We start from the raw sequence: 25,504 nt of genomic DNA, 5'->3' as shown, positions 1-25,504 counted from the left end.
ACTTTGGAGGCAACTTCCATTGAAATCAATGGGTACAAGTTGCCTACAAGTCGGATTGAAATAGTACAGGAAACTTTTCTGAAGTCGGAGAGACGTCAGTAGTGTACATTAAAGCGGTGGTTCACCCTAATTGGCAACTTTTCCTGTTTCAAACCAGCTTCCACAGTACGCTCTGCATCCGTTTTTTTTTTTTTTTTATCGGCCTCCTTACCTTTGAACGAGGGCCTTTAGTGAGCTGTCACTCACTTTTCCCCGCGGGAGTGGGCGTGGCTTTCAATCCCCCACCAGCGCTATGTCTCCTGGGAGTTAGTCCTGAGAATCCCAGGAGACGCGCCGTGTTAGAAAATCCCGCGATATTTCGCGGGTCACGTGACTAGTAACTTGTCTGCTAGTCACAGCGGGGAGTGTCCTTTTCAGGACGCTGCCGGCCGTTGTCCTAGCAACGGCGCAGTGTTGACGGCGCTGCTCGCCGTCACACTGTGCGTGCGCCTGATACATTCACCGCATCCCGGAAGGGCTTCAGGAGGGTTTCAGAGTGCCCGCAGTCAAGATGGCAATGTCCATCATCGATTTTTATAAGATATTCTTTTGGGGGAAATCGTCTTGGTAGCGGCTGCAAGTAGGAGACTGGTGAGTACAATTTTCGTTGTACCATCAGTGTTGCAAAAACTTCTTTAAAAAAAAACGTTTTCCCGCGGAACTCCCGCTTTAAGACGGCTCCATTCACTTCAATGGAATATCTCACGTCGGGCGACACAAGTCGGATCCCAAGTCACTGTAGTGTGAACCAGCACTTAAAACCTGAACAAAAATAAATAAAAATAATTAAACACAATACACAAGCTGAACACACCTGGGGAAAAATTCAGAAGCCCAATAACAACCTCATATAATAAATGGTGCAGCGCATATACAATGAAATGTAAAATATATTAAAAAAACACGGTATGTAAAAGCTCATAGGTAGACAGTCCACACAAAGATGATCATAGGAGGAAATAAAAACCAAGTGTCAGCAAAAAATCCAGATATACAGGGACACCAATGTCTTGTTTACACACACACACACACAGATTATCGGGCAATCGCGGCCGCTGGGCACGCGCATCTGTATCTGAGTGATGCAGCATTTGCGCGCCAACTAGAGGGCCGAGAACATCATATGATGCCCAGTCAGAACAAGAGCCACACCGCCCAGCCGTCATTTGACAGCCGGCGGGTAGCAAGTGGTTAAAGTGTATTTTTTCCTAAAAATTGTATTTGAAAAACCGCTGTGCAAATAACCATGTGACAAATTGCAACACCCATTATTTTATTCCCTAGGCCTAGGGCATGTGCTTGCTCTGCATTCAAGTGATTGTAAACAATCACCTTGTAAAACAATCCATTCAGTTTAAAACTGAAATGAAAGGCAAAATGTGTGTAAAGTTATAAAAAAAACATTATACAACACCTTTTTATCTTTGTGATCACAAAATCTCTGGGCCAGATTCACATAGAAGAGCGGCGGCGTAACGCATCGTAGATACGTTACACCGCTGCAATTTTTCATCGCAAGTGCCTGATTCACCAAGCACTTGCGATGAAAACTTACACCGGCGGCCTCCGGCACAAGGCGGTCCAATTTAAATGAGTGTGTGCCATTTAAATTAGGCGCGCTCCCGCGCCGGACCTACCCCGCATGCTCCGTTTCCGAACTCCCGTCGTGCATTGCACACCATGACGTCATTTTTTCAAACGGCGGCGCGCGTAGCGTAATTCCGGACGGCTTACGCAAACGACGTTGATTTTTAAATTTCGACGCGGGAACGACGGCCATACTTTAGACAGCAATACGCTTGCTGACTAAAGTTAGGGCACCTAAAACGACGACTAACTTTGCGACGGGAAACTAGACTAGCGGCGACGTAGCGAACGCGAAAATCCGTTGTGAATCGCCGTAACTCCTAATTTGCATACCCGACGCTGGTTTACGACGCGAACTCCCCCCAGCGGCGGCCGTGGTATTGCATCCTAAGATCCGACAGTGTAAAACAATTACACCTGTCGGATCTTATGGATATCTATGCGTAACTGATTCTATGAATCAGTCGTATAGATAGAAACAGAGATACGACGGCGTATCAGCAGATACACCGTCGTATCTCCACTGTGAATCTGGCCCACAGTTTTCAGCTACATAGGAGCCGGAGGGAGGAGATGCAACAGTACACTGAACTCTCCAGTGGAGGAGAGGGAGAGAGAGACTGCATCCACCTAGGCAAGTATGATTATGGGGGGGAAAAAAAACGTATTTTAAATATATAGGGGGGAGTGAAGTTCCTCAAAGGCCTCGTACACACGATAGGATAGCCAGAGGACAACGGTCTGAAGGACCGTTTTCATCGGTCCAAACCGATCGTGTGTGGGCCCCACAGGTTATTTAACCTTTGGTTAAAAAAATAGGAACTTGCTTTAAAATTTAACCGATGGACGCCTAACCGATAGGTCAAAACAGATCGTTAGTATGCAAAAGCATCGGTTAAAAACCTGCACATGCTCAGAATCAAGTGGACGCATGCTTGGAAGCATTGAACTTCGTTTTTTTCAGCACGTCGTCGTGTTTTACGTCACCGCGTTCTGACACGATGAGTTATTTAACCAATGGTGTGTAGGCGTGACGGACCATCAGTCAGCTCCTCTGGCTATCCTATCGTGTGTACGAGGCCTAAGAGTTTCCCTGGTGGCACATACCGACAATTAACTTGCAGATATTACAACTGAAGAAAGTAGAGGTGCAGATTTATTCTAGCATCACATTTTCACAGTGATCCAATGGGACAAGGGCAGTGTGAATATGCTGACATCAATATTTCCAGTAATCCTGCCAGCTCCAAAGTCTGGAAATCCCTCTGCTACGGTCTACATTACATCTCTTGTCCATCCCCCCCCAGGCAACCAGTCCCATCAGTGTCCCACATCCATGGCTCTTCTCTGCACGTTGCTATATACAGATCTCACGAAACGGGCACCAAACATCTACAGCTCATACAACGTACTCTCTATTCATAATGAAGCCTTGAAATACATCCCAGGAACCCAGCATGTCTGCACAAGAGCATGCTAGCTCATTATGTGGCACTTACCTTAGATCGAAGCAACCAAAGTCCTCCTCGGTCCCGTCAGCCACCACATCCCCTGGTGCTTCTTCCTGTTTTCGCCATTGTGATTGGCCGGAGCGCCGATGACATCGCTCCTGCGCATGCGCACGGGACCGGCAGATCCCTGCGCATGCGTGAAAACACGGCATTAACCCGAATAATGGCATTCGCAAAAACGGTTAAGGAGAAAATATCTCCTTAACCGTGTAGGTTAAGGAGATATTTCTTGCACATACAGGTAAGCCTTAATCTAGGCTTACCTGTAGGTGCAAGTTGTGTGATTGGCTTTACAACCATTTTAAAGTAGAACTAAAGGCAAAACTATTTTTTTTTCTGATGAGGTGGCACTGATTAACATACTGATGGGTGCTGATAGGCAGCACTGATGAGCAGCACTGGTCGGCAACATTGGGACCAAGGTCTCATTAACAGAAGCCTGTCATCAGCTTTCATTATTTATCGTCACCAAAAAAAAAATAGCAGAGAATCAGCTTCTGTTTACTTCTGTGATCAGCCGTCATTGTCCGACAGCTAATCATGTGGTAAAGGGCTGCTGTGATTGGCCTTTTACCCCAATCTTTGATCAGCCGGTGATCACAGGGGGTGTGCGGGCACAGGACAACATCCTACCGGCATTGTGAGCCCGAGCTGTAGCAGTCTTTTGGCTATAGCACGGGCAGGAAGGGGTTAAAGTACTGCACTTCATGTGAACACCACAAACCAATAAATGCCATTTTATTTATTTTTAATTTTCAAAGCAACCTCCCATGCATGTCTCCATGCTTTATTTTGTTGAAAAAAATCGCTTTGAAAAACACCCCCTAGCATTTCTGCCTGTGGCCATCTTGAGTAAGGGCAGATAATTCATGTAGCATTTACTTCCTGGGAATCATGTTCCCTTAGCTCATGTATGTAGGCAGGAGGGTGTGCTTAGCTGAGAAAACTCCTCCTCCCCTCCTGAAGACTCCTGGGATGTCATAATTTGCCTAGGCCTGGAAACCAGGAAGTAACTAAAGAAATGTAAAAAAAAAAAAAAAAAAAGAGTTTAAACACAATGATATACTTTCCTATCTATTTACTAATGTAAACAGCAAAAGGATTACAAATAGACAATGTTGATTGGGAGAGTGAAGTTCCGCTTTAAATATGAGGTCACCTTATTGACTTAAAGTGGATGTAAACCCTCACACACCGTGAAGTGAAGAGCCTCAGATGATACACAGAGATGAACAAATCTCCCTACATAAGTCTTACATGCATATCTGCTGTCTTCAGATTTATATACCGTTTAGAAAGTGCACATTATGTTAGAAGATTTTCTTTTCCTGGTTAGCACTACAGTGAAGTCTGTACACACAGCTGATTGGAGAAAAGGCACATAGGTAGAGACTAGGGCCGAAACTAATCGATTATGAAATTAATCGATTACAATTTTCATAATCGATTAATCGGGCAGAAACATAATGGCGTTAAAAAAACAAACTAAAATTAGCCTTTACAGTACAAAAAAGCAAATTGCTACTGTAAATATTACTCCCACAGTAAAAAATGAACCCCTTACAGTAGCGATTATTTGCTATTTTTGTAATTTTTTTTTTTAAACCCCATTATGTTACTAAACATCTCAGGCCTGGATCACACCTCTGTTTTTTGGTGCTTTTTGCAGAAACACACTACGGTTCATTTCCATGTCTTCCTAAGGGACACGTTCACATCCATGATTTTTTTTGGGCAAGGACTTAACACAAAACGGCGCTATTTTTATTTTTTTTGTTCAATATACTTCAATGGAGAAGCTGCAGAAAAGTGTGTAATGTGTTTTTGCGGCAATTTGTGTTTTGTAATCTGCCCAACAACAATTTTTTTTTTTTTTTAAAGGCTATTATCCGATTAATCGAAACAAAAATGGGCCAACTAATCGATTATGAAAATAATCGTTAGTTGCTGCCCTAGTAGAGACTTTCACATCTGTTCCTTGAAAAATTCAGCTCTCTGCTAATCTATTTATAGCATCCTCCCCAACACAAAACTCCGGCTGCTTTTATCATATGTGACGGAGAACTTGTCAGAAGTTATCATGCTGATAACAGAAGAACGGAGCAGAAGAAAGCTACAGGACACCACCTTTGAAGAGAGATAAGATATTAATGTACTTTTACTCTGGGAAAATGCTCCGACGCTTCACCTGATACCCAACTGTCCCTGTATCCTCCTCCAGTTCCCCCCTCCGTAGTGCTGCTGTCCTCCGCGCTCAGTGTCCCCCCTCCGTGCTGCTGCTGTCCTCCGCGCTCAGTGTCCCCCCTCCGTGCTGCTGCTGCTGTCCTCCGCGCTCAGTGTCCCCCCTCCGTGCTGCTGCTGCTGTCCTCCGCGCTCAGTGTCCCCCCTCCGTGCTGCTGCTGCTGTCCTCCGCGCTCAGTGTCCCCCCTCCGTGCTGCTGCTGCTGTCCTCCGCGCTCAGTGTCCCCCCTCCGTGCTGCTGCTGCTGTCCTCCGCGCTCAGTGTCCCCCCTCCGTGCTGCTGCTGCTGTCCTCCGCGCTCAGTGTCCCCCCTCCGTGCTGCTGCTGCTGTCCTCCGTGCTCAGTGTCCCCCCTCCGTGCTGCTGTCCTCCGTGCTCAGTGTCCCCCCTCCGTGCTGCTGCTGCTGTCCTCCGTGCTCAGTGTCCCCCCTCCGTGCTGCTGCTGCTGTCCTCCGCGCTCAGTGTCCCCCCTCCGTGCTGCTGTCCTCCGTGCTCAGTGTCCCCCCTCCGTGCTGCTGCTGCTGTCCTCCGTGCTCAGTGTCCCCCCTCCGTGCTGCTGCTGCTGCTGTCCTCCGTGCTCAGTGTACCCCCTCCGTGCTGCTGCGGTCCTCCTCCATTATTCTGTTCTCCCCTCCGCGCTCAGTGTCCCCCCTCCGTGCTGCTGTCCTCCGTGCTCAGTGTCCCCCCTCCGTGCTGCTGCTGCTGTCCTCCGTGCTCAGTGTCCCCCCTCCGTGCTGCTGCTGCTGTCCTCCGTGCTCAGTGTACCCCCTCCGTGCTGCTGCTGTCCTCCTCCATTATTCTGTTCTCCCCTCCGCGCTCAGTGTCCCCCCTCCGTGCTGCTGTCCTCCGTGCTCAGTGTCCCCCCTCCGTGCTGCTGCTGCTGTCCTCCGCGCTCAGTGTCCCCCCTCCGTGCTGCTGTCCTCCGCGCTCAGTGTCCCCCCTCCGTGCTGCTGCTGTCCTCCGCGCTCAGTGTCCCCCCTCCGTGCTGCTGCTGCTGTCCTCCGCGCTCAGTGTCCCCCCTCCGTGCTGCTGTCCTCCGCGCTCAGTGTCCCCCCTCCGTGCTGCTGCTGCTGTCCTCCGCGCTCAGTGTCCCCCCTCCGTGCTGCTGCTGCTGTCCTCCGCGCTCAGTGTCCCCCCTCCGTGCTGCTGCTGCTGTCCTCCGCGCTCAGTGTCCCCCCTCCGTGCTGCTGCTGCTGTCCTCCGTGCTCAGTGTCCCCCCTCCGTGCTGCTGTCCTCCGTGCTCAGTGTCCCCCCTCCGTGCTGCTGTCCTCCGTGCTCAGTGTCCCCCCTCCGTGCTGCTGCTGCTGTCCTCCGCGCTCAGTGTCCCCCCTCCGTGCTGCTGTCCTCCGTGCTCAGTGTCCCCCCTCCGTGCTGCTGCTGCTGTCCTCCGTGCTCAGTGTCCCCCCTCCGTGCTGCTGCTGCTGCTGTCCTCCGTGCTCAGTGTACCCCCTCCGTGCTGCTGCGGTCCTCCTCCATTATTCTGTTCTCCCCTCCGCGCTCAGTGTCCCCCCTCCGTGCTGCTGTCCTCCGTGCTCAGTGTCCCCCCTCCGTGCTGCTGCTGCTGTCCTCCGTGCTCAGTGTCCCCCCTCCGTGCTGCTGCTGCTGTCCTCCGTGCTCAGTGTACCCCCTCCGTGCTGCTGCGGTCCTCCTCCATTATTCTGTTCTCCCCTCCGCGCTCAGTGTCCCCCCTCCGTGCTGCTGTCCTCCGTGCTCAGTGTCCCCCCTCCGTGCTGCTGCTGCTGTCCTCCGCGCTCAGTGTCCCCCCTCCGTGCTGCTGTCCTCCGTGCTCAGTGTCCCCCCTCCGTGCTGCTGCTGTCCTCCGTGCTCAGTGTCCCCCCTCTGTGCTGCTGCTGTCCTCCGTGCTCAGTGTCCCCCCTCCGTGCTGCTGCTGTCCTCCGTGCTCAGTGTACCCCCTCCGTGCTGCTGCTGCTGTCCTCCGTGCTCAGTGTACCCCCTCCGTGCTGCTGCTGTCCTCCTCCATTATTCTGTTCTCCCCTCCGCGCTCAGTGTCCCCCCCCCCCTCCGTGCTGCTGCTGTCCTCCTCCATTATTCTGTTCTCCCCTCCATGCTGCTGCTGTCCTCCTCCATTATTCTGTTCTCCCCTCCGCGCTCAGTGTCCCCCTCTGTGCTGCTGCTGCTGTCCTCCTCCATTATTCTGTTCTCCCCTCCGCGCTCAGTGTCCCCCCCTCTGTGCTGCTGCTGTCCTCCTCCATTATTCTGTTCTCCCCTCCGCGCTCAGTGTCCCCCCCCCTCCGTGCTGCTGCTGTCCTCCTCCATAATTCTGTTCTCCCCTACGCGCTCAGTGTCCCCCCCCCTCCGTGCTGCTGCTGTCCTCCTCCATTATTCTGTTCTCCCCTCCGCGCTCAGTGTCCCCCCCCCCTCCATGCTGCTGCTGCTGTCCTCCTCCATAATTCTGTTCTCCCCTCCGCGCTCAGTGTCCCCCCCCCCTCCGTGCTGCTGCTGTCCTCCTCCATTATTCTGTACTCCCCTCCGCGCTCAGTGTCCCCCCTCCGTGCTGCTGCTGTCCTCCTCCATTATTCTGTTCTCCCCTCCATTATTCTGTTCTCCCCTCCGCGCTCAGTGTCCCCCCCCCCTCCGTGCTGCTGCTGTCCTCCTCCATTATTCTGTTCTCCCCTCCGCGCTCAGTGTCCCCCCCCCTCCGTGCTGCTGCTGTCCTCCTCCATTATTCTGTTCTCCCCTCCGCGCTCAGTGTCCCCCCCCTCCGTGCTGCTGCTGTCCTCCTCCATTATTCTGTTCTCCCCTCCGCGCTCAGTGTCCCCCCCCTGTGTGCTGCTGCCGTCCTCCATTATTCTGTTCTCCCCTCCGCGCTCAGTGTCCCCCCCCTCCGCGCTCAGTGTCCCCCCCCCCTCCGTGCTGCTGCTGTCCTCCTCCATTATTCTGTTCTCCCCTCCGCGCTCAGTGTCCCCCCCTCTGTGCTGCTGCTGTCCTCCTCCTCCATTATTCTGTTCTCCCCTCCGCGCTCCGTGTCCCCCCTCTGTGCTCCTGCTGTCCTCTGCGCTCCCCCTCTGTGCTGCTGCTCTCCCCCTCTGCGCTCGGTGACACCTTCCATGTCCCCCTTTGAGCTCTGTGTCCCCCTCCATATCCTCCTCTGCCAGGATGGAGAGTGGCAGTAGGAGCCGCTAAACCCGGCTCCTACCTCTTCTGAATGAACAGAGTCAGTGATCACTGACTCTGTCCATTCATATAACTGAAACATCGTAACCTGTGTTTACGATGCTTCAGTTTATGAATGGAGAGGAGCCCCTGTCTCCTGTCCATTCATTTTCAGTGCAGCCGAGAAAGGGACTGGGGAATCTGTGTCCTTAGTCCCTTTCTCTGTCTCAAAGGGGAGATGTCAGAGGTCTGTTAAGACCCCTGATATCTCACCAAAGCCCCCAACAAGGCTAAAAAAAAAAATATTACAATAAATAAAAAAAATATTAATTGTAAAAAATTAAAAAAAAAAAAAAAAAAAACCACACTGACACCATCCACTCCCCACCCCCCAAGAAATCATTGTAAAAAAAAAAAAAAAAAAAATACTGACACATATGCCACTGTCACATGAAATGTATTGGTAATCGGTATTGGCGAGTACTTGAAAAAAAGTGGTATCGGAACAACCCTAAATATATTTCCTCCATCTACACATGTGAGGTGGATAAGGGAATACTTTCTGTGCAATTATATTTTGACAGCTCCGCAATCAGTACAACTCCGCAATCAGTACAACTCCGCAATCAGTACAACTCCGCAATCAGTACAACTCCGCAATCAGTACAACTCCGCAATCAGTACAACTCCGCAATCAGTACAACGCCGCAATCAGTACAACAATATACTGAAATGGTTGCATGCTCTGAATCAACACACATTTTCCAACATTCCCATTCGATAAGAGTTAAATCATAACTCCTCTTGGAAAGGAGAAGCCATAGATAGATTGAAACCTGCCTGGTTCAGCAGGAACCGGACACATTTTGATCCATTTATAGCCAGCTGTATTCAGAGAATAATTGGAGGCAACACAGGGTCTCCTCACCCAATGACCCAACATCCTGCTGGCTGTCATCACCGATTGGCCATACACTGTAAGCTCACCACAAACACATTACAATCTGATTGCACAATCTTTTAGTCTTGCCTGATTGAATACAGAATAACTGGATAGACTAGGCACAGGTGCCCAATTGTTTAAGTAAACCTTACACCGATTGTATAACATGTATGGCGAGCCTTAAGCCTCGTACACACGATCGGATTTTCTGCATACAAAGCCTCAGACTTTTGTCCGAAGGGCGTGTGCCTGGATTTTGTCTTGCATACAAACGGCACACAATTGTTGGCCAACAAACACGAATGTAGTGACGTACCACATGTTTTTTCAGCTCATTAGCACCACCCTTTGGGCACCTTCTGCTAATGTTGTGTTTGGTGAGCATGCGTGTTTGTACTTTGGGATTTAGCCTGAAGGACTTGTGTGCACACGATCGGAAAATCAGGCTTTAGAAATTTCCATGGACAACAGACCGTTGTCCATGGAAATTTCTAAAGCCTGCCATCCAACATTTGTCCGCAGAAAATCCGACAATTGGCTGATGGAGCATACAAACAGTCGGATTTTCCACCAACAGGCTGTCAACACACAATTCCTGTAGGAAAATCCGATCGTGTGTACGAGGCTTAAGACCCATTTCACATTGGGGGGATCTGTCCAAACGGAATCTGCCTGCTCAGCAGGGGGGGGGGGGATCTCTCCACTGAGCAGGCGAATGACAGGTCCTGTCTGCTCCGCGATGCAGGGCAGACAAGGACAGATCCCGCTCTCCTCTATGAGGGGGTCACATAGAATGCCAGACCAATTCTTTTCCGATCCGACCTGCTGGACAGATGGCGAACGTATCACCATCTGTCCGTTTTCAGCAGATTTTGTCGGATCTGATGCCAGGCAGGTGTCAGAGGATACATGTCTGCTGACATCCACCCCCCTCATATAGCATAATGGGTGGTACGATTGGGTCCGCCTGAAAAACAGACAGACCGACCTGATCGGTCCATCATTGTGAAAGAAGCCTTATGGTGGCAATACACACCATTTTTTTTTTTAATATACAAATGATCTTTGATTTAATCCAAACGTTTGAGTCCTCTAAAAATGGAATGAATTTAGACTCAGTTTTAATTGGATTTGATCAAACTGCATTGATTGGCCAGAAGAGGAAATGATCGATTTGTGCATTTATTTATGAGTACAGTTGTATTTCTATTAATAATAAGATTACATGGTGGAAACAGAGGTGTGATCATTGACTTCTGATCGTATCTGAACTATCGATCCAAACCCACGTCCCTGTGTGAGGCATGCCAACTGAATATAAATAATAATAATAGATCGATTTTTCTTGTAAGAAGAGATCAATCTGAAAAGAAATCCATCATTTATTGAACATGAATGACCACCATAGAGGCCCATCAGATGAGTTGGGGTTATACAGTAATCTGTGCCCATGTACACACAGCTCTGCCATCTACTGCCCTATACACCGATGGGCCTCTTCCCTCCCCCTCATACCAGGGTACCAGCCAGCTTCATTTATTCATCACACCTCACCTCTGCCGGCTTGCCCGTGGCCTTGGCCAGCTGCTCGGTCAGACTACACAGCAGGTCCTCAGGAATGGCATCCTTGGGCACGTTAGTGAAAAGCTCGAAGGTGGGCATGATGTCTCCGTACAGCCGATCAGACAAGGTACAGAGAGCAGAGAACACGTGGGATAGCCAGCCCCTTCCTATCAAGCAGGCCGTCCGCGCCTACCGCCCCCCCTGGTGGTCAAGGTCAAGTACAGCCGACAGTGATTACACTCCAATACACAGGTAACAGCCATGTGCATCTTCTCTTGTTATTTAATCTCTCGGCAATAAGAGTGGCTACAGCCATGAGAACATTCCAGAGAAAACAGAAAACTCTATAAAAGGAATATGCTATGAAAGTTGGGTTGCCACTTTTTGTATGAAAATGCAAGGCTTGCATAAAATCCTCCCAGACCAAATAAAAAAATAATTGAATTCGATTTTTTTTTTTTTTTAAAACTTACCAGATGCGTGTAACATAAACCCACACAAGGGAAACATTGCTTCAGGTAGAGAGCACCCCACCTTATATACTGTCCCCAAATAGAGGCGCTCACCTCCGAGATGCAAGATATATGAAGATAAGACGGCCCCACACTACACTGGAAAGGCCAATTCTTTATTCAAGTATCAAAAGTCAGACATCCCAACCTGCAAAAACTCTTTTCAGGGAGGTGGCGCTCTGCGCCCGCATACCCCCCTAATTTTTGTTTTTTAAATCACTTTTTCAATATTTTTTCACAGTGTTTCTAGGGAAGGGGGTATGTAGCAGTGGATGGTGTAAGTAGTTCTTTATTTTTACGTATTGATTTTTTTACAATAATAAAAAAAAAAATATCACAATTATCGTTGTTCTTTTTTTGGGGGGGGGGGGGTTGAGGCACGGGAGTGGGGGGGGGGGGTGGTGTCAGTAGTTTTTTTATTTTATACTTTTTTTAATTTTTGGGGGCTTTAGTGAGTAATCAGGGGTCTTAACAGACCCCTGACATCTCCCCTTCGAGACAGAGAAAGGACTAAGGACACAGATTCCCCAGTCCTTTTCTCAGCACAGAAGATGAATGGAGAGGAGACAGAGGCTCCTCTCCATTCATAAACTAAAGCAGAGTAACATAGTTTACTCTGCTCAGTTATCACAGGAAAAAAAGAAAAGGAATGCAGCCAGTGCATAAGGCTATTTGTTGTAGGTCAATGACCGGGGGGGCCAAGCTTTTTTCAAAGAGGGCCAGATTTGATGAAGTGAACATGGGTGAGGACCGACCATTTTGCCTGACATTCTTTGAACCATTAAAATTAAATGCAAACTAACTAATACACTGCCCAACAAGAATTATCTTGCCTTTGTGGCTATGTGTGGTGAAGAGTCTAAGTAAGGATGAGCTCGGGCCTTTTATTAGGACATACCTTATTTATCGGTGTTTAACACGCACAGGCTTATAACACCCACCTTCTTTTAAAAAGAAAGTTTCAGGAAAAAAATACATTTTAAATAAAGAACTGTGAAGCAAAATAAGGGTCAGTGCCCATCAATGCAGCCTATTCAGTGCCCATCTTCAGCCTTACCACTGACATGAATGCAGCCTCACCACTGACATAATTGCAGCCTCACCATTGCCATGAATGCAGCCTCACCATTGCAATAAATACAACCTCACAAGTACCATGAATATAGCCTCTGAATGCAGCCTCACTATTGCCATGAACGCAGCCTCACTATTGCCATGAACGCAGCCTCACCATTGCCATGAATGCAGCCTCACTATTGCCATGAACACAGCCTCACCATTGCCATGAATGCAGCCTCACCATTGCCATGAATGCAGCCTCTGAATGCATGGCACTCAGGGATTTGTTGGGGACTACAAAAGAGATATATATCCAAATTACCATTGGGGCCCCAATAAACCAAAACGTGGGCCGCAATTGGCCCCCGGGCCGGACTTTGGACATGGTCTATGATAACCCTTGCAGGGCAGCCCACTACAAGGAGCATTGTTTCCATCTAAGGACCTGAGAGGAGTGGAGATCCTTCCATCATACACCAATATAACAAACAGCCTGAGCACTGCCTGGGGACACAGCAATGGGCACCAGTCTCATATGTTGGATGACATCCCTGCCTGGGAGCGGGCACTACATCAGCAGCGCTACCTACAATCCGCTCACAGGCACTGTGTGGAATGTAGAACACAGGCACACTTTCTCTTTTGTTTCCGCAAACCTGAATGTCAGACGTCTGGCCCGCCCCCTGGGATGCTTTTGTCAGATGTGATCTGGTTGGCTATTCCCTCAGCTCGCTCTAGTCAATTTGGAGAATGAGGGGAAAGCATCGATTAGGGATCTGATCCGCCACCCGCCAAGTGAATGGTACGGCCGCAGCAGCAGCTTGGGCTGCCGTGTGGCTCCAGGCTGAGTGACAGTGCAGGCTCAGCCGGGAGATCGTGCCACACTCGCGGGTGTCCATGAGCCCGCCGTCAAATGCGGGAGACTCCCGCAAGTTGCGGGAGACTTGAGATGTCTGAAAAGCTTAAAATTAAAGACTTATAGCCGGATTCAGAAAGACTTACGCCGACGTACATACTGATACGCCGCGTAAGTCCACGGATGCGCCGTCGTATCTATGCGCCTTATTCAGCAAATAAGATACGCCTGAATTTTGGCTACATACGACCGACGTAAGTCTCCTACGCCGTCGTATCTTGGGCGCATATTTACGCTGGCCGCAAGGGGCGCTTCCATTGATTTACACGTCAAATATGTAAATGAGCAAGATACGCCGATTCACGAACGTACTTACGCCCGTTGCAGTAATCTACGCCGTTTACGTAAGGCGTACGTCCGGCGTAAAGTTATTCCAGACAATAGCAGGTGTAAGTCATGTTAGGGTATGGACGTCGGAACAGCCGTTGGATTTTTAGTTGTTTGCGTAAGTCGTACGTGAATGGGGCTGGGCGTAGGTTACGTTCACATCGTAGGCATTGAGTCATCGTATCTTAGGGAGTATATGCAATGTGATTCCAAGCATGCGCGCGCATGCGCCATTCATTCGGCCCTTCATTTACATGGGGTCACGCTTCATTATAATAGATCACGCCCACTACCTTCCTACTTTGAATTAGGCGGGCTTACGCCGGCCAATTTACGTTAGGCTGGCGCAAGTTTGGGAGCGAGTGCTTTGTGAATACAGTTCTTGCCTCACTGATTTATGTCGGCATAGTGCATATGAGATGCGCTATGCCGGTCTAAAGATGCGCCGCTCTACGTGAATCCGGCTAATAGTGCATACAGATAGGAGGCAAACCTTGTGTAGCACTACCCCGAAGGAGCTGCTGGTTTAGATTTGGGCGTTAGTCACCCAGATACGCCCCTCTCACTGGTCTAGCAGCTGGGATGATGCACAGACAGAAAGAATACAGTCTCTGCCACAGACCTTTCTTTGAAAGTAGAAATAAAGTTCCGGAATCCTCTGCCACAGGATTTAGTACCCGGATTTCCAGCCGTACAGTTTAGAGCCTTTAAGCCAGTGGTCTCAAAGTACCGGCCCGCGGGCCATTTGCGGCCCGCGGACCAGTTATAAATGGCCCTCAGGCAGGGTGGAAGTGAGGGGAGCAAAAAAAAATAAAAAATTTTTTTTTTTTTTGAGCTGGTGCCATCTGGTGGTGAGCCGTTGGTATTACAAGTTATTACCACCAGATGTGAGCTGGCGCCATCTGGTGGTGGCCGTTGGTATTACAAGTTAAGCATTACAAGTTAAACAGCAATTCTAATGTCATTTTACACTATTTTCACTGCCATATTCTTCCCTCTAATTAGAACCCCCAAACATTATATATATTTTTTATCCTAACACCCTAGAGAATAAAATAGCGATCATTGCAATACTTTCTGTTACGCCGTATTTGCGCAGCGGTCTTACAAGTGCACTTTTTTGGGAAAAAATTACACTTTTTTTAATTAAAAAATAAGACAACAGTAAAGTTATCCCCATTTTTTTTAATATTATGAAAGATAATGTTACGCCGAGTAAATTCATACCCAACATGTCACGCTTCAAAATTGTGTCCGCTTGTGGAATGCCGACAAACTTTTTTACCCTTTAAAATCTTCATAGGCGACGTTTAAAAAAATCTACATGTTGCATGTTTTAAGTTACAGAGGAGCTAGAATTATTGCTCTCACTCTACCAATCGCGGCGATACCTCACATGTGTGGTTTAAACACCGTTTACATATGCGGGCGCTGCTCACGTATGTGTTCGCTTCTGCGCGCAAGCTCGTCGGGACAGGGTGCGTTTTCTGGCTCCTAACTTTTTTAGCTGGCTCCTAGATTCCAAGCAAATTTGTCAAACCCTGACTTACACCAGTGCTGGTTCAAGTAATAGGCCTGTGGCAGAGGCCCTAGAGCCAGGCCTGTGGCAGAGGTTTTGTTCCTCCCAGCATTATAAAGTGACACTTCGGCTGCCAGGCTTGTGGCAGAAGTCTGTCCGGAGGCACTTCACCCACTCTGTCTAGAGTGGCAACGAACTGTATCTACTACTACTGTGCTACTGAGAGCAGGATTGCTCTGTTCATATCCAGGCCTGATACCGCAAGTTCTCTATCGCTTCATCAACCTTCCCTTCTTACGCCATGTTGATGTTGGCTATATTGGGCCGAAAATAAAGCATTTGAAAACCTTTATTTATTGACTGGACATTCGCTCACTACTCTACTCCACTCATCAATTACACCCCTAGACACCCCTAGACAACACTGAGGTAACTTAATACGCCGATCCCAACAACAACCAGCGGCTCCTGCGGGGGTATCGCTACATCAGTATAAATCACAGATATAGAAAACATACTAAATAAAGGTATTGGCCAATGCATTTCAATGGGAAATTAGTTTAAAAGAGCTAAAAAAAATCATGGGTGGCTAAACTCTATTGTAAAAATGCATAGAAAAGCAAAAGAAAAGCCAGAGTCCATCTATTTCAACCATAAAAATAAATAAAATAAAAAATATTGTACATTCCCATATACCCAATTCTATATCCACAGTTGTCAGCATTCCAACTTTACAAAGAATGCAATAAGAAATGTAAGAGTGCAATCAGGGCGGCTAAGATAGAACATAGAAAAAAAAATATCAAGAAATTCTTTAAGTATATAAACAGTAAGAAAGTGAGGCCAGAACATATTGACCCCATAAAGGATGACAAGAAGAGAATTTGGATATAAAGGACAGAGAGAAGGCAAAGATTTTGAACAAATTCTTCACCACAGTCTTCACAAAGGAAACAGGGATACAGTAACCAAGCCTGTAATGTTAATTTTAACCACTTGTTATAACAGCTTAGTCTAATCTGTCGATTTCCATGAAAATTTAACTCCATCAAAAGAAAGTCTGGAGAACTAAATTATGGGAGGGGATGGGGAAATATTTTTCACACATAAACAAATAAATAGAACAAATGGAAAAGTGTAAAATATATATATACACCTTAAAATTTCCAGCACCTAATGCTTATTTGCTCTGGATTAAACTTGCATAAAAACACACAAAGTCAGGGCCATCTTTAATATTGATTGGACCCTGGGCAAACATTTTCTTTGGCCCTCCCAAATTCACTTATCATCTATTTTCAAGTAATGTAGGCTCAAGGGGCAGCTCCTTTGGGCTCCACAACAATAACTGGGCCCAGGGGGCAGCTTCCCCCTTTGCCCTGCGTTAAAGAGGACCCTGATTAAACTATAACCAAAGTTTTTTTTTTTAATCTTTTGGATAGAGTGGAGAGGGATTAGAACACCAGTAAGGTTTTTATTATTGTCTGTGCACCCACTGGGCAAATACACCCTCTCTATTTGTCCTGTTTACTAGTATCTCTGAGTGTGAAAGAAAACTTACATTTTGGGTTGTCCTCAGAACAGTAATAGAGGGGAGATCTTCCAATGGGGACACATAGTTCTAGTGACCCAATGATAAACAGGAATTCCCTTACTTTGAAAGGATATCCTAAAACTTTCTGCTGTGGCTATAGGACAAGAAGTGAAGTCTCCCCAATGGGCGACAGATGGCAAAATAAATAATTGGTCAGTGCCGTCACATTGATGGCACTGACCAGTCAGAATCCATCTGATTCTTACTGGAAGCACTGACAGACAAGAGGGAGAAGAGTGTGAATTTGAAATCCCCGAACCACTGGAGAGGCTGTAGGGGTGCTGACAGCTCTGCAACACTGGAGATAAGTACAGCAGGAAAAGGGATGGGGAAGGTAAATTGTATTAGTTCACCTTTACATTTTTTCTGTAAAGGTGAACTAACCCTTTAAAAATCCATGGGGCAGATCCACAGAGATCTGCACCCACGCAGCGTATCAGAGATACGCTACACCGCCGTAACTTTCCCGGCTTAGTTTCGAATCCTGAAAGATTGCGCGTCGAAAGTTACGGCGGCGTAGTCTATCTCTGGCAGCGTAACGGCGCGTAATTCAAATCGGCGATTAGAGGGCGTGTTTCATTTAAATGAAGCGCGTCCCCGCGCCGAATGAACTGCGCATGCTCCGTTTCTATATTTCCCGCCGTGCATTGCGCGAAATGACGTCGCAAGGACGTAATTTTTTAAACTTAGACGTGACTTACGTCCATCCCGATTCACGGACGACTTACGCAAAAAAAAGAAAAAATTCAAATTTCGACGCGGGAACGACGGCCATACTTAACATGGCAAATCTAACTATACGCCGCAAAACACCAGCTTTAACTATACGCCGGAAAAAGCCGTCTAGAGACGACATAAGAGAATCCGATGGCCGCGCGTACGTTCGTGGATCGTCGGAAATAGCTAATTTGCATACCCGACGCGGAAAACGACGCAAACTCCACCCAGCGGACGCCGAAGTATTGCATCTACGATCCGAAGGCGTACGAAGCCGTACGCCTGTCGGATCAAACCCAGATGCCGTTGTATCTTGGTTTGAGGATTCAAACTAAAGATACAACGCGGATAATTTGAAAGTACGCCGGCGTATCAGTAGATACGTCGGCGTACTCTGTCTGTGGATCTGCCCTCTTGTTTTTATGTATAGCTTAAATTGGAATAATAATAAAAAAAATGCTGACCAGTAGGGTTTATACTGTATGTCATAAGAGACCCTATTGGTCTCTTCTGTCATAAATACTTCTCCCTCCCTGTTAGCGTTAATATGCACCGAACCATGCATGCGCAGCTCAGCATAAATTTACGGTACCTCTTTCTGCAATGATAATGTGGCTCCCATGCGAACAGACCAAATCCAGAATGAAGATCTGGAGAAGATGGCAGCGTGTGTGACCACAGAGTGCTGACAGCACAGAGCTGGAGGGCATCCTTTGACAGGTAAGTCTGTCATAATGTTCCAATATGCTGTACATAATAAAATGTTATGGCATGAGGCTCCTGGGGAGTTAAATTTTGCTTCAATAATATACTGTATGTATATAGAGTCAGCCAAATAAAATATTTTCTTTTTCTTTTATTGCAAGTCAAGCAGATAGGGTGTATCTGGTTGAAAATAATGAGCACTCTACAGTCTTTCATAGCATGAAACACTAAAAATGTCCCTTGTAGTCTGTGACTATATATGATCTTTTTTTTGTTATTTTTGCTTTTTAAATTGATGGCAAGAAGTGATTTCCTTTTTTTTTTCGAAAACCAAATAATAATGTGATGTGGTTATGTTGTTATAGCTTATGTCATAAAGACTCATGTAGGACTTGACCTTTATTAGATCCTTGATAAGATGTTAAATGGTGTTTAAGTGAATAACATTCACAAATATATTTAAAGCGGGGGTTCACCCTAAAAAAAAAAAATTCTTTGTCTACCATGCCATCCAGCATACTAGCGTCAGCTACAGTATGCCTTTATTTTTTATTTTTTTCGCTGTACTCACAGTTTAATCCATTAGTTTAGTTTCAGACTCCCGCGTAGGCGTTCCTATGAAGAGGGGAACATGATTGACGGCCGGCTATGGCCCGTCACGCGTTCCGAAAATAGCCGAAATAGGACTGGGCTCTTTACCGCTTCTGCGCAGTCAGCTCCTAGTCTGTGCGCAGGCGCCGTATAGCGCCGTGAAGAGCCGAGTTCTACTCCGGCTATTTTCGGGACACGTGACGCGCCATAGCCGGCCGTCAATCATGTTCCCCTCTTCATAGGAACGCCTTTCCCCGCGGGAGTCTGAAACAAAACTAATGGATTAAACTGTGAGTACAGCGCAAAAAAATAAAATAAATGCATACTGTAGCTGACGCTAGTATGCTGGATGGCATGGTAGAAAGTTGTTTTTTAGGTTGAACCTCCGCTTTAATAAAACAGTACTAAAGTTATAGATGTTTGGCAATAGCTCTTTAATCGTTTCATTTTAAGCATGTGTCCTATGCTTTCTGCCGTTTAAACGGTTAAAATGAGCTCACGCCATTGATTAATAAATATTGGTGTTCGCAGTCCGCATTTTAGTCAAATGGGCAAGACTACAAGTGTAACAATTTTTGTGAACTGGACCGTCCTTTGATGTTCTTTAAGTTTTTGGAATCCAAAACCTGAGTGTGATCTCTGTATTTACCGTGCGTTCTTTTGCAAAAATAAAGTATTGAAAAAAATAAAATAAAAAATATTGGTATAGGCCTGGAATATTTTTTCTTTCCAATAGCAATGCAAATAAGCACAAATAAAATTCTAGATCTAGTATATAAAACAGAAGGGGCCAGATTCACATACAAATGCGTTACGCTGCGGCGGCGTAACGTATCCCATTTACGTTACACCGCCACAAGTTTACAGCATAAGTGCCTGATTCACAAAGCACTTACCTGTAAACTTGCGGCAGCGTAGCGTAAATCCGCTCGGCGCAAGCCCGCCTAATTCAAATGGGGCGGGGACCATTTAAATTAGGCGCGTTCCCGCGCCGAACATACTGCGCATGCTCCGTCCCAAAAATTGCCCGACGTGCATTGCGCTAAATGACGTCGCAAGGACGTCATTGGTTTCGACGTTAACGTAAATGGCGTCCAGCGCCATTCACGGATTACTTACGCAAACGACGTGAAATTTAAAATTTCGACGCGGGAACGACGGCCATACTTAACATTGGCTAGGCCACCTAGAGGGCACCCTTAGTTTTACGCCGCGTATCTCTACGGAAACTACGTAAATTTAGAGCGACGGGCAAAGCGGACGTTCGTGAATCGGCGTTACTAGTCATTTGCATATTCTACGCCGACCGCAATGGAATCGCCACCTAGCGGCCGGCCTAGAATTGCAGCCTAAGATCCGACGGTGTAAGTCAATTACACCTGTCGGACCTTAGGGCTATCTATGCGTAACTCAGAGATACGACGGCGTATCAGGAGATACGCCGTTGTATCTCTTTTGTGAATCTGGCCCAATGATTGCGGTACTTATCACACAATTGTGTGAACAACAAAAACTCAAAGTACTGCTTGGCATCTCTTTATAAGGATCAAAAAGTCTTGACCAAAAACGGTTTGTAGTACAGTTGTTTGAAGCTTTTTGAAGCTAGAGTCTGGTAGATATCACAAAAATCTCAGGGGTGCGTTCTGTTCTAGGCTGGTTTTTGAAGTTGTATTTGTTGAAGTCTTCTTTTATCTCAAGTGATGATTTTCCTTTTGTTTCTGGTAGGTAAAAGTATAGAAACACCCCACAGATGACTATGATGACAAGGAACGTAAGGAAACAATACTGCTCCATTGTAGCCTGGAGGAAGAATGAGAAGCAAATGAATGATTGCTATGGACAGAAAATCCTGTACAATCCACACCCATAATATACAGGTGACAAATGCATTCTACTCAAGCATATGTAGACTGAAGCAAAAATGTAATATATTGCAGCTTACCAGTCCTTGTGTGTGGCGGCTGCATTCATTTTCATTTTCAGGCTAAGAAAATCTTTGAGCAAGTACAAAAATAATTTGTTGATCTTTTTCTTCTTATAACCGATAGGATTATTTTTGTCGTTGCAAACGTCAGTACTGTATACCGCCACCTGGTATTTCTAACCAGCCCTGCTATACCACCTCAAGTTTACGAAGTGCATTGCAGTGGCAAGCTTTTTGTCCTGGGACACGTCAGTACTGTGTATCGCCACCAACCGGCATTGGTCCTGTAGTGCGCACTCCTCATGGGCATCACTAGAATGTCCGAATGTCCCTTTATCTGCTAATAATCTTAGCATACTCTCTGATATAAATGGGCATTACCACTAGTTGGCTGTATAAATATTTTGAAGAAAAATCTATTTCCATAGTTATATAATGGAAATCATTCCGACAGCAGTTCAATAGGCTTTCTAAAGCTTAAAATTGCTGTTTTGACATTTTTTATGAGAAATATTGTTTTCCGTAGCTCTTCTCTAAATCAGCTCCCACTAAATTGTCACTCATTTTCATTACGTCCACTCTATTTATACACATTTTTACTTGATTCTGAAATCTTCAATGGAAGGGCCGATACGTTATTTTCACTCAAGTATTGTATATGGTTGGAATATAACAACTGGTAATTTTAGACATCATTTGTAGAGGCATCAAAAAAAGTTTGTGTGGAATAGTTTACCTTACCTACTAATAATATATAGAGCCAGAAGTACACTATAAAGCCAGAAATCTTATCTTTTTTTTTATTTTTATCCAAACTCTTTTTATTGATAGCAAAGAGCAGAATTAACAGCATAAGATCTCAAAAATACAAACAAATAATAAACAAAATTGAGATGTCACATAACATACACTGTTAATACACAGTGGCCCAGATTCTCAAAGGGCTTACGACGGTGCAGCACCATGTACGCAGTCGTAAGTCCTAATCTGGGCCGTCGTATCTATGCGACTGATTCTTAGAATCAGTTACGCATAGATATCCATTTGATCCGACACGCGTAAGTCTCTTACACCGTCGGATTGTAACTTAAATTTTTTTTTCCCCACTAGGTGGTGCTTTCGTCGTTTTCCCCGTTGAGTATGCAAATTAGCTAGATACGCGAATTCCCGAACGTACGCGCGGCCGACGCAGTAAAGTTACGACGTTTACGTTAGGTTTTTCCCGGTGTAAAGTTGCCCCTGCTATATGAGACGCAGCCAATGTTAAGTATGGCTGTCGTTCCTGCGTCGAAAATGACAAAAATTACGTTGTTTGCGTAAGTCGTCCGTAAATGGTGCTGGACATAATTTACGTCCACATCAAAACCAATGACGTCCTTGCGACGTCATTTAGAGCAATGCACGTTGGGAAATTTTAGGGACGGCGCATGCGCAGTTCGTTCGGCGCGGGGACGCGGTTCATTTAAATGAAACACGCCCCCTACCCGCCAAATTTGAATTCCGCCAGGTGATTTACGCCGCCGCAACTTTACAGGCAAGTGCTTTGAGAATAAAGCACTTGCCTGAAAAACTTGCGGCGGCGTAACGTAAATGAGATACGTTACGCCCGCACATTTTTGCGCCCATCTACGAGAATCTGGGCCAGTAAGTACAAATGACACAGAACAGAATGGAAAATCTGTTCTGCACAAGAAGACGCATACTATTATATCAATACTAGTAAAAACCAAACCTATTAACATCAAACCTATTAACATTACCTCCGCTATTGGTAAAATACAGCTAAAGGTTGTAATGCAGTAGGTCTTACAGCCAGCACAAAATAAAAAACATGTCAAGAAATATACCCTAAGAAAATCTAATAACATTTACATTTGAAGGAGCCTATCGATAACCAATTGCGGTGGGGCCAAGCCTGGTATTTCTAACCAGCCCTGCCATACCACTTTGAATTTACGAAGTGCATTGCAGTGGCGATAAGTGAGTTGTTCTCTAAGCAGCAAGGGATTAACATATTCTATTTATTGGTTTCGTGTCGGAGAGTTAGAGAACATCCAATATCCTAGTTACATCCAGTTTCCTAGCAAGATACTAAAGTCTCCTGGTTGATACAGTTCAGCATCCAACACTCCCAGCAGACATATCGGAGGATCTAGAGCAGGGGTGTCAAACTGGCGGCCCTCCAGATGTTGCAAAACTACAAGTCCCATGAGGCATTGCAAGGCTAAGGCCGAGTACTCACGAGCAAACATGTCCGTTCGAAATGTCCGACGGGCTGTTTCCGGCGTACAAGGCTGTTTTTTCATTTGGCCCGCTGGCTTGTACACACCAGCGGACGATATTTCCCTGCGGACCTGAACGCGTGCACGTAATCCACGTTTGACGTCACTATAAAGGGAAAGGCCAAAGTCAATGGCGACGCCCTCTGTTCCGCTTTTGCTAGTTACGGCTTTGCTCGTGTTAGTGAAGGTTTGGTTAGAGCTGATTCGCGCTTCTCGGTCTCCAGGCTTTAGCAGGTAGTATTTTCTCGTTCAGTGCGTGTGCTTGTGGGTACGTAGTTGGCATTCGGGTACAGGCGTGCAGTTCGTTCTGCTTAGCAGATTCGTACTGTGCGTTCGTATCTGTGTGTCGTGCGTTCTTTGCAGGTACCGCTGGATTTGATTGTGCTTTCTGTTGGAGTGTGTTCTTGACTGACCAGCCGGCCGGTTTGAAGCCATGATGGAGCAGCAGCGTCAATTTTCGCGAGTTGGTGCTGTTTATGGGATGGCTGCTGGATATGTTCATTATTCCAGTACTTTGGCCAGAAACAGGGGGCGGAGGCGTTTCTGGACCAAGAATTGGTTGCGCCAGCGTGACCAGTTCTCACATATGCCTCTGCTTAGGGAACTCCAGGAGAATAATCCTAATGACTATAGGAATTTTCTCCGCATGACGGACCCCGTATTCAACAGTCTGCTGGATCTTCTGTCCCCCTATATCACGAGGCAGGACACTGTGATGCGCCAAGCCATCACGGCCGAGCAGAGGCTTATTGCCACGTTGCGGTACCTGGCGACTGGGAGGAGCCTGCAGGACCTCAAGTTCTCGACAGGCATCTCTCCGCAGGCGCTTGGGGTCATCATACCGGACACGTGTGCTGCCATCATTAAAGTTATGCACGAGGAGTATATGAAGGTAAGTTTCCTCATTTTAACCTCACAATGTGTCTTTAATAATGTGGCAAACTAACTTTTTATTTTATTTCCCAGATATGCTGTGTGTTTAACTAACGTTCCCTTTTCTCACTATGCATGTTGATATCAGCTTTTACATGTTCTTTTTATTTTGGCCTACCTGCATATTTTGATCTTACCCAATATTAACCTGTCCAGCATGCTATCTTCGGGCCAACCCCCACCATGCCACTTTATTTTTTTTTTTTCTAAAAACAGTTTTAACACCCCCCACCCCCCCTTCAAAGTGTTTTTGTCCCCATCAGAGGGCTGTGGAGTCTCTTATTAATTAAGTGGGCCTATATATTTGTGCCCCGAAATTCTCCCTTCATAATTTGCAAATGCTATTTTAAAAATGTAAAGTTGCACAAGGATGCTTGTAGGATTATGTTTGCAATGTTTATGTGCCAAAGTACTAAATCTCTTTTTTTGTTTGTCCCCACAGCTACCCTCCACACCACAGGAATGGCAGTCTGTGGCTTCCCAATTTGCCGAGCGGTGGGATTTTCCTAACTGCGGTGGAGCAATAGATGGGAAACACGTCCGCATAGTGCCCCCACCCCACTCGGGGTCCTACTATTATAATTACAAGGGTTATCATAGTATCGTGTTGATGGCGGTGGTGTCGGCACAGTATGAGTTTCTATATGTGGACGTGGGGAAGAACGGCCGGATGTCAGATGGGGGAGTGTTCGCACGGACTGATTTCTATGATCGTCTCCAAACTGGTGGTCTGGCATTGCCACCAGATGAAGATAATGTGGAAGGACTTCCGTTTGTGTTCCTAGCGGACGAGGCTTTCGGCCTTGGACCTCACCTAATGCGGCCTTTTCCCCAGAGGACCCTCACCTTAGAGAGGAGTGTGTTTAATTTTCGGTTGTCCAGGGCTCGGAGGGTAGTCGAGAATGCCTTTGGGATCCTCAGCAACCGGTTCCGCCTGTTCCTGACATCGATACATTTGGCGGAATATAAATTGAACACCATTATATTTGCCTGCTGCATTTTGCACAATTTTCTACGCAGGCACTCCCAGACGTACCTAGCCTCCATGGGCTCTGAGGCAGGACTACCCTCAGAGAACATTCCTGGCCTGGACACTGGTCGCGCTGGCTTGGCCCCCCAATCTGCTCGTGAGGTACGCGACAAATATGTTGAGTACTTCATGGGTCGGGGGGCCATTGCTATGCCAGATCATATTTCTTTCTAATTCGGCCCCCAAAGAAAGGAATATTCTCACAACTAATAAATAATTAGACCATTGGACTTTATACAGTTGTTTGTCATTACTGCTTTTTCTCTATTTTTCTGTCTTCCAGGTTATCTCCAAAAATCGTGCACTTCTAGTGCCAAATTTACTTACTCAGATGTATTAACTAACCACATTTGCACATTATTCACTCATCTACAAACTGGGTATTCAGTCTAGAAATAAG

General features: G+C 46.6%; 2 protein-coding genes across 2 annotated transcripts in view; both read right to left on the bottom strand.

Moving 5' to 3' along the window:
• LOC120936628 (macrophage migration inhibitory factor-like) overlaps positions 1–11,164 on the bottom strand; it is a 32,583-nt gene extending 21,419 nt beyond the window's left edge. The window contains exon 1 of the mRNA XM_040349117.1: positions 10,987–11,164. Coding sequence (XP_040205051.1) covers positions 10,987–11,094 — 108 coding nt within the window. The 5' untranslated portion in view covers positions 11,095–11,164. The remainder of the gene's footprint in view (positions 1–10,986) is intronic.
• A 9,212-nt stretch (positions 11,165–20,376) lies between these two features.
• The window catches only part of LOC120942624 (solute carrier family 2, facilitated glucose transporter member 11-like), a 43,617-nt gene continuing 38,489 nt past the window's right edge, over positions 20,377–25,504 (bottom strand). Inside the window, exon 12 of the mRNA XM_040355608.1 lies at positions 20,377–20,735. Coding sequence (XP_040211542.1) covers positions 20,538–20,735 — 198 coding nt within the window. The 3' untranslated portion in view covers positions 20,377–20,537. The remainder of the gene's footprint in view (positions 20,736–25,504) is intronic.

This window comes from Rana temporaria, chromosome 1 (assembly GCF_905171775.1).
Source record: "Rana temporaria chromosome 1, aRanTem1.1, whole genome shotgun sequence".
NCBI lineage: Eukaryota > Metazoa > Chordata > Amphibia > Anura > Ranidae > Rana > Rana temporaria.
The sequence above is the reverse complement of the archived record's forward strand: the minus strand, read 5'-3'. Positions and strand labels throughout refer to the sequence as shown.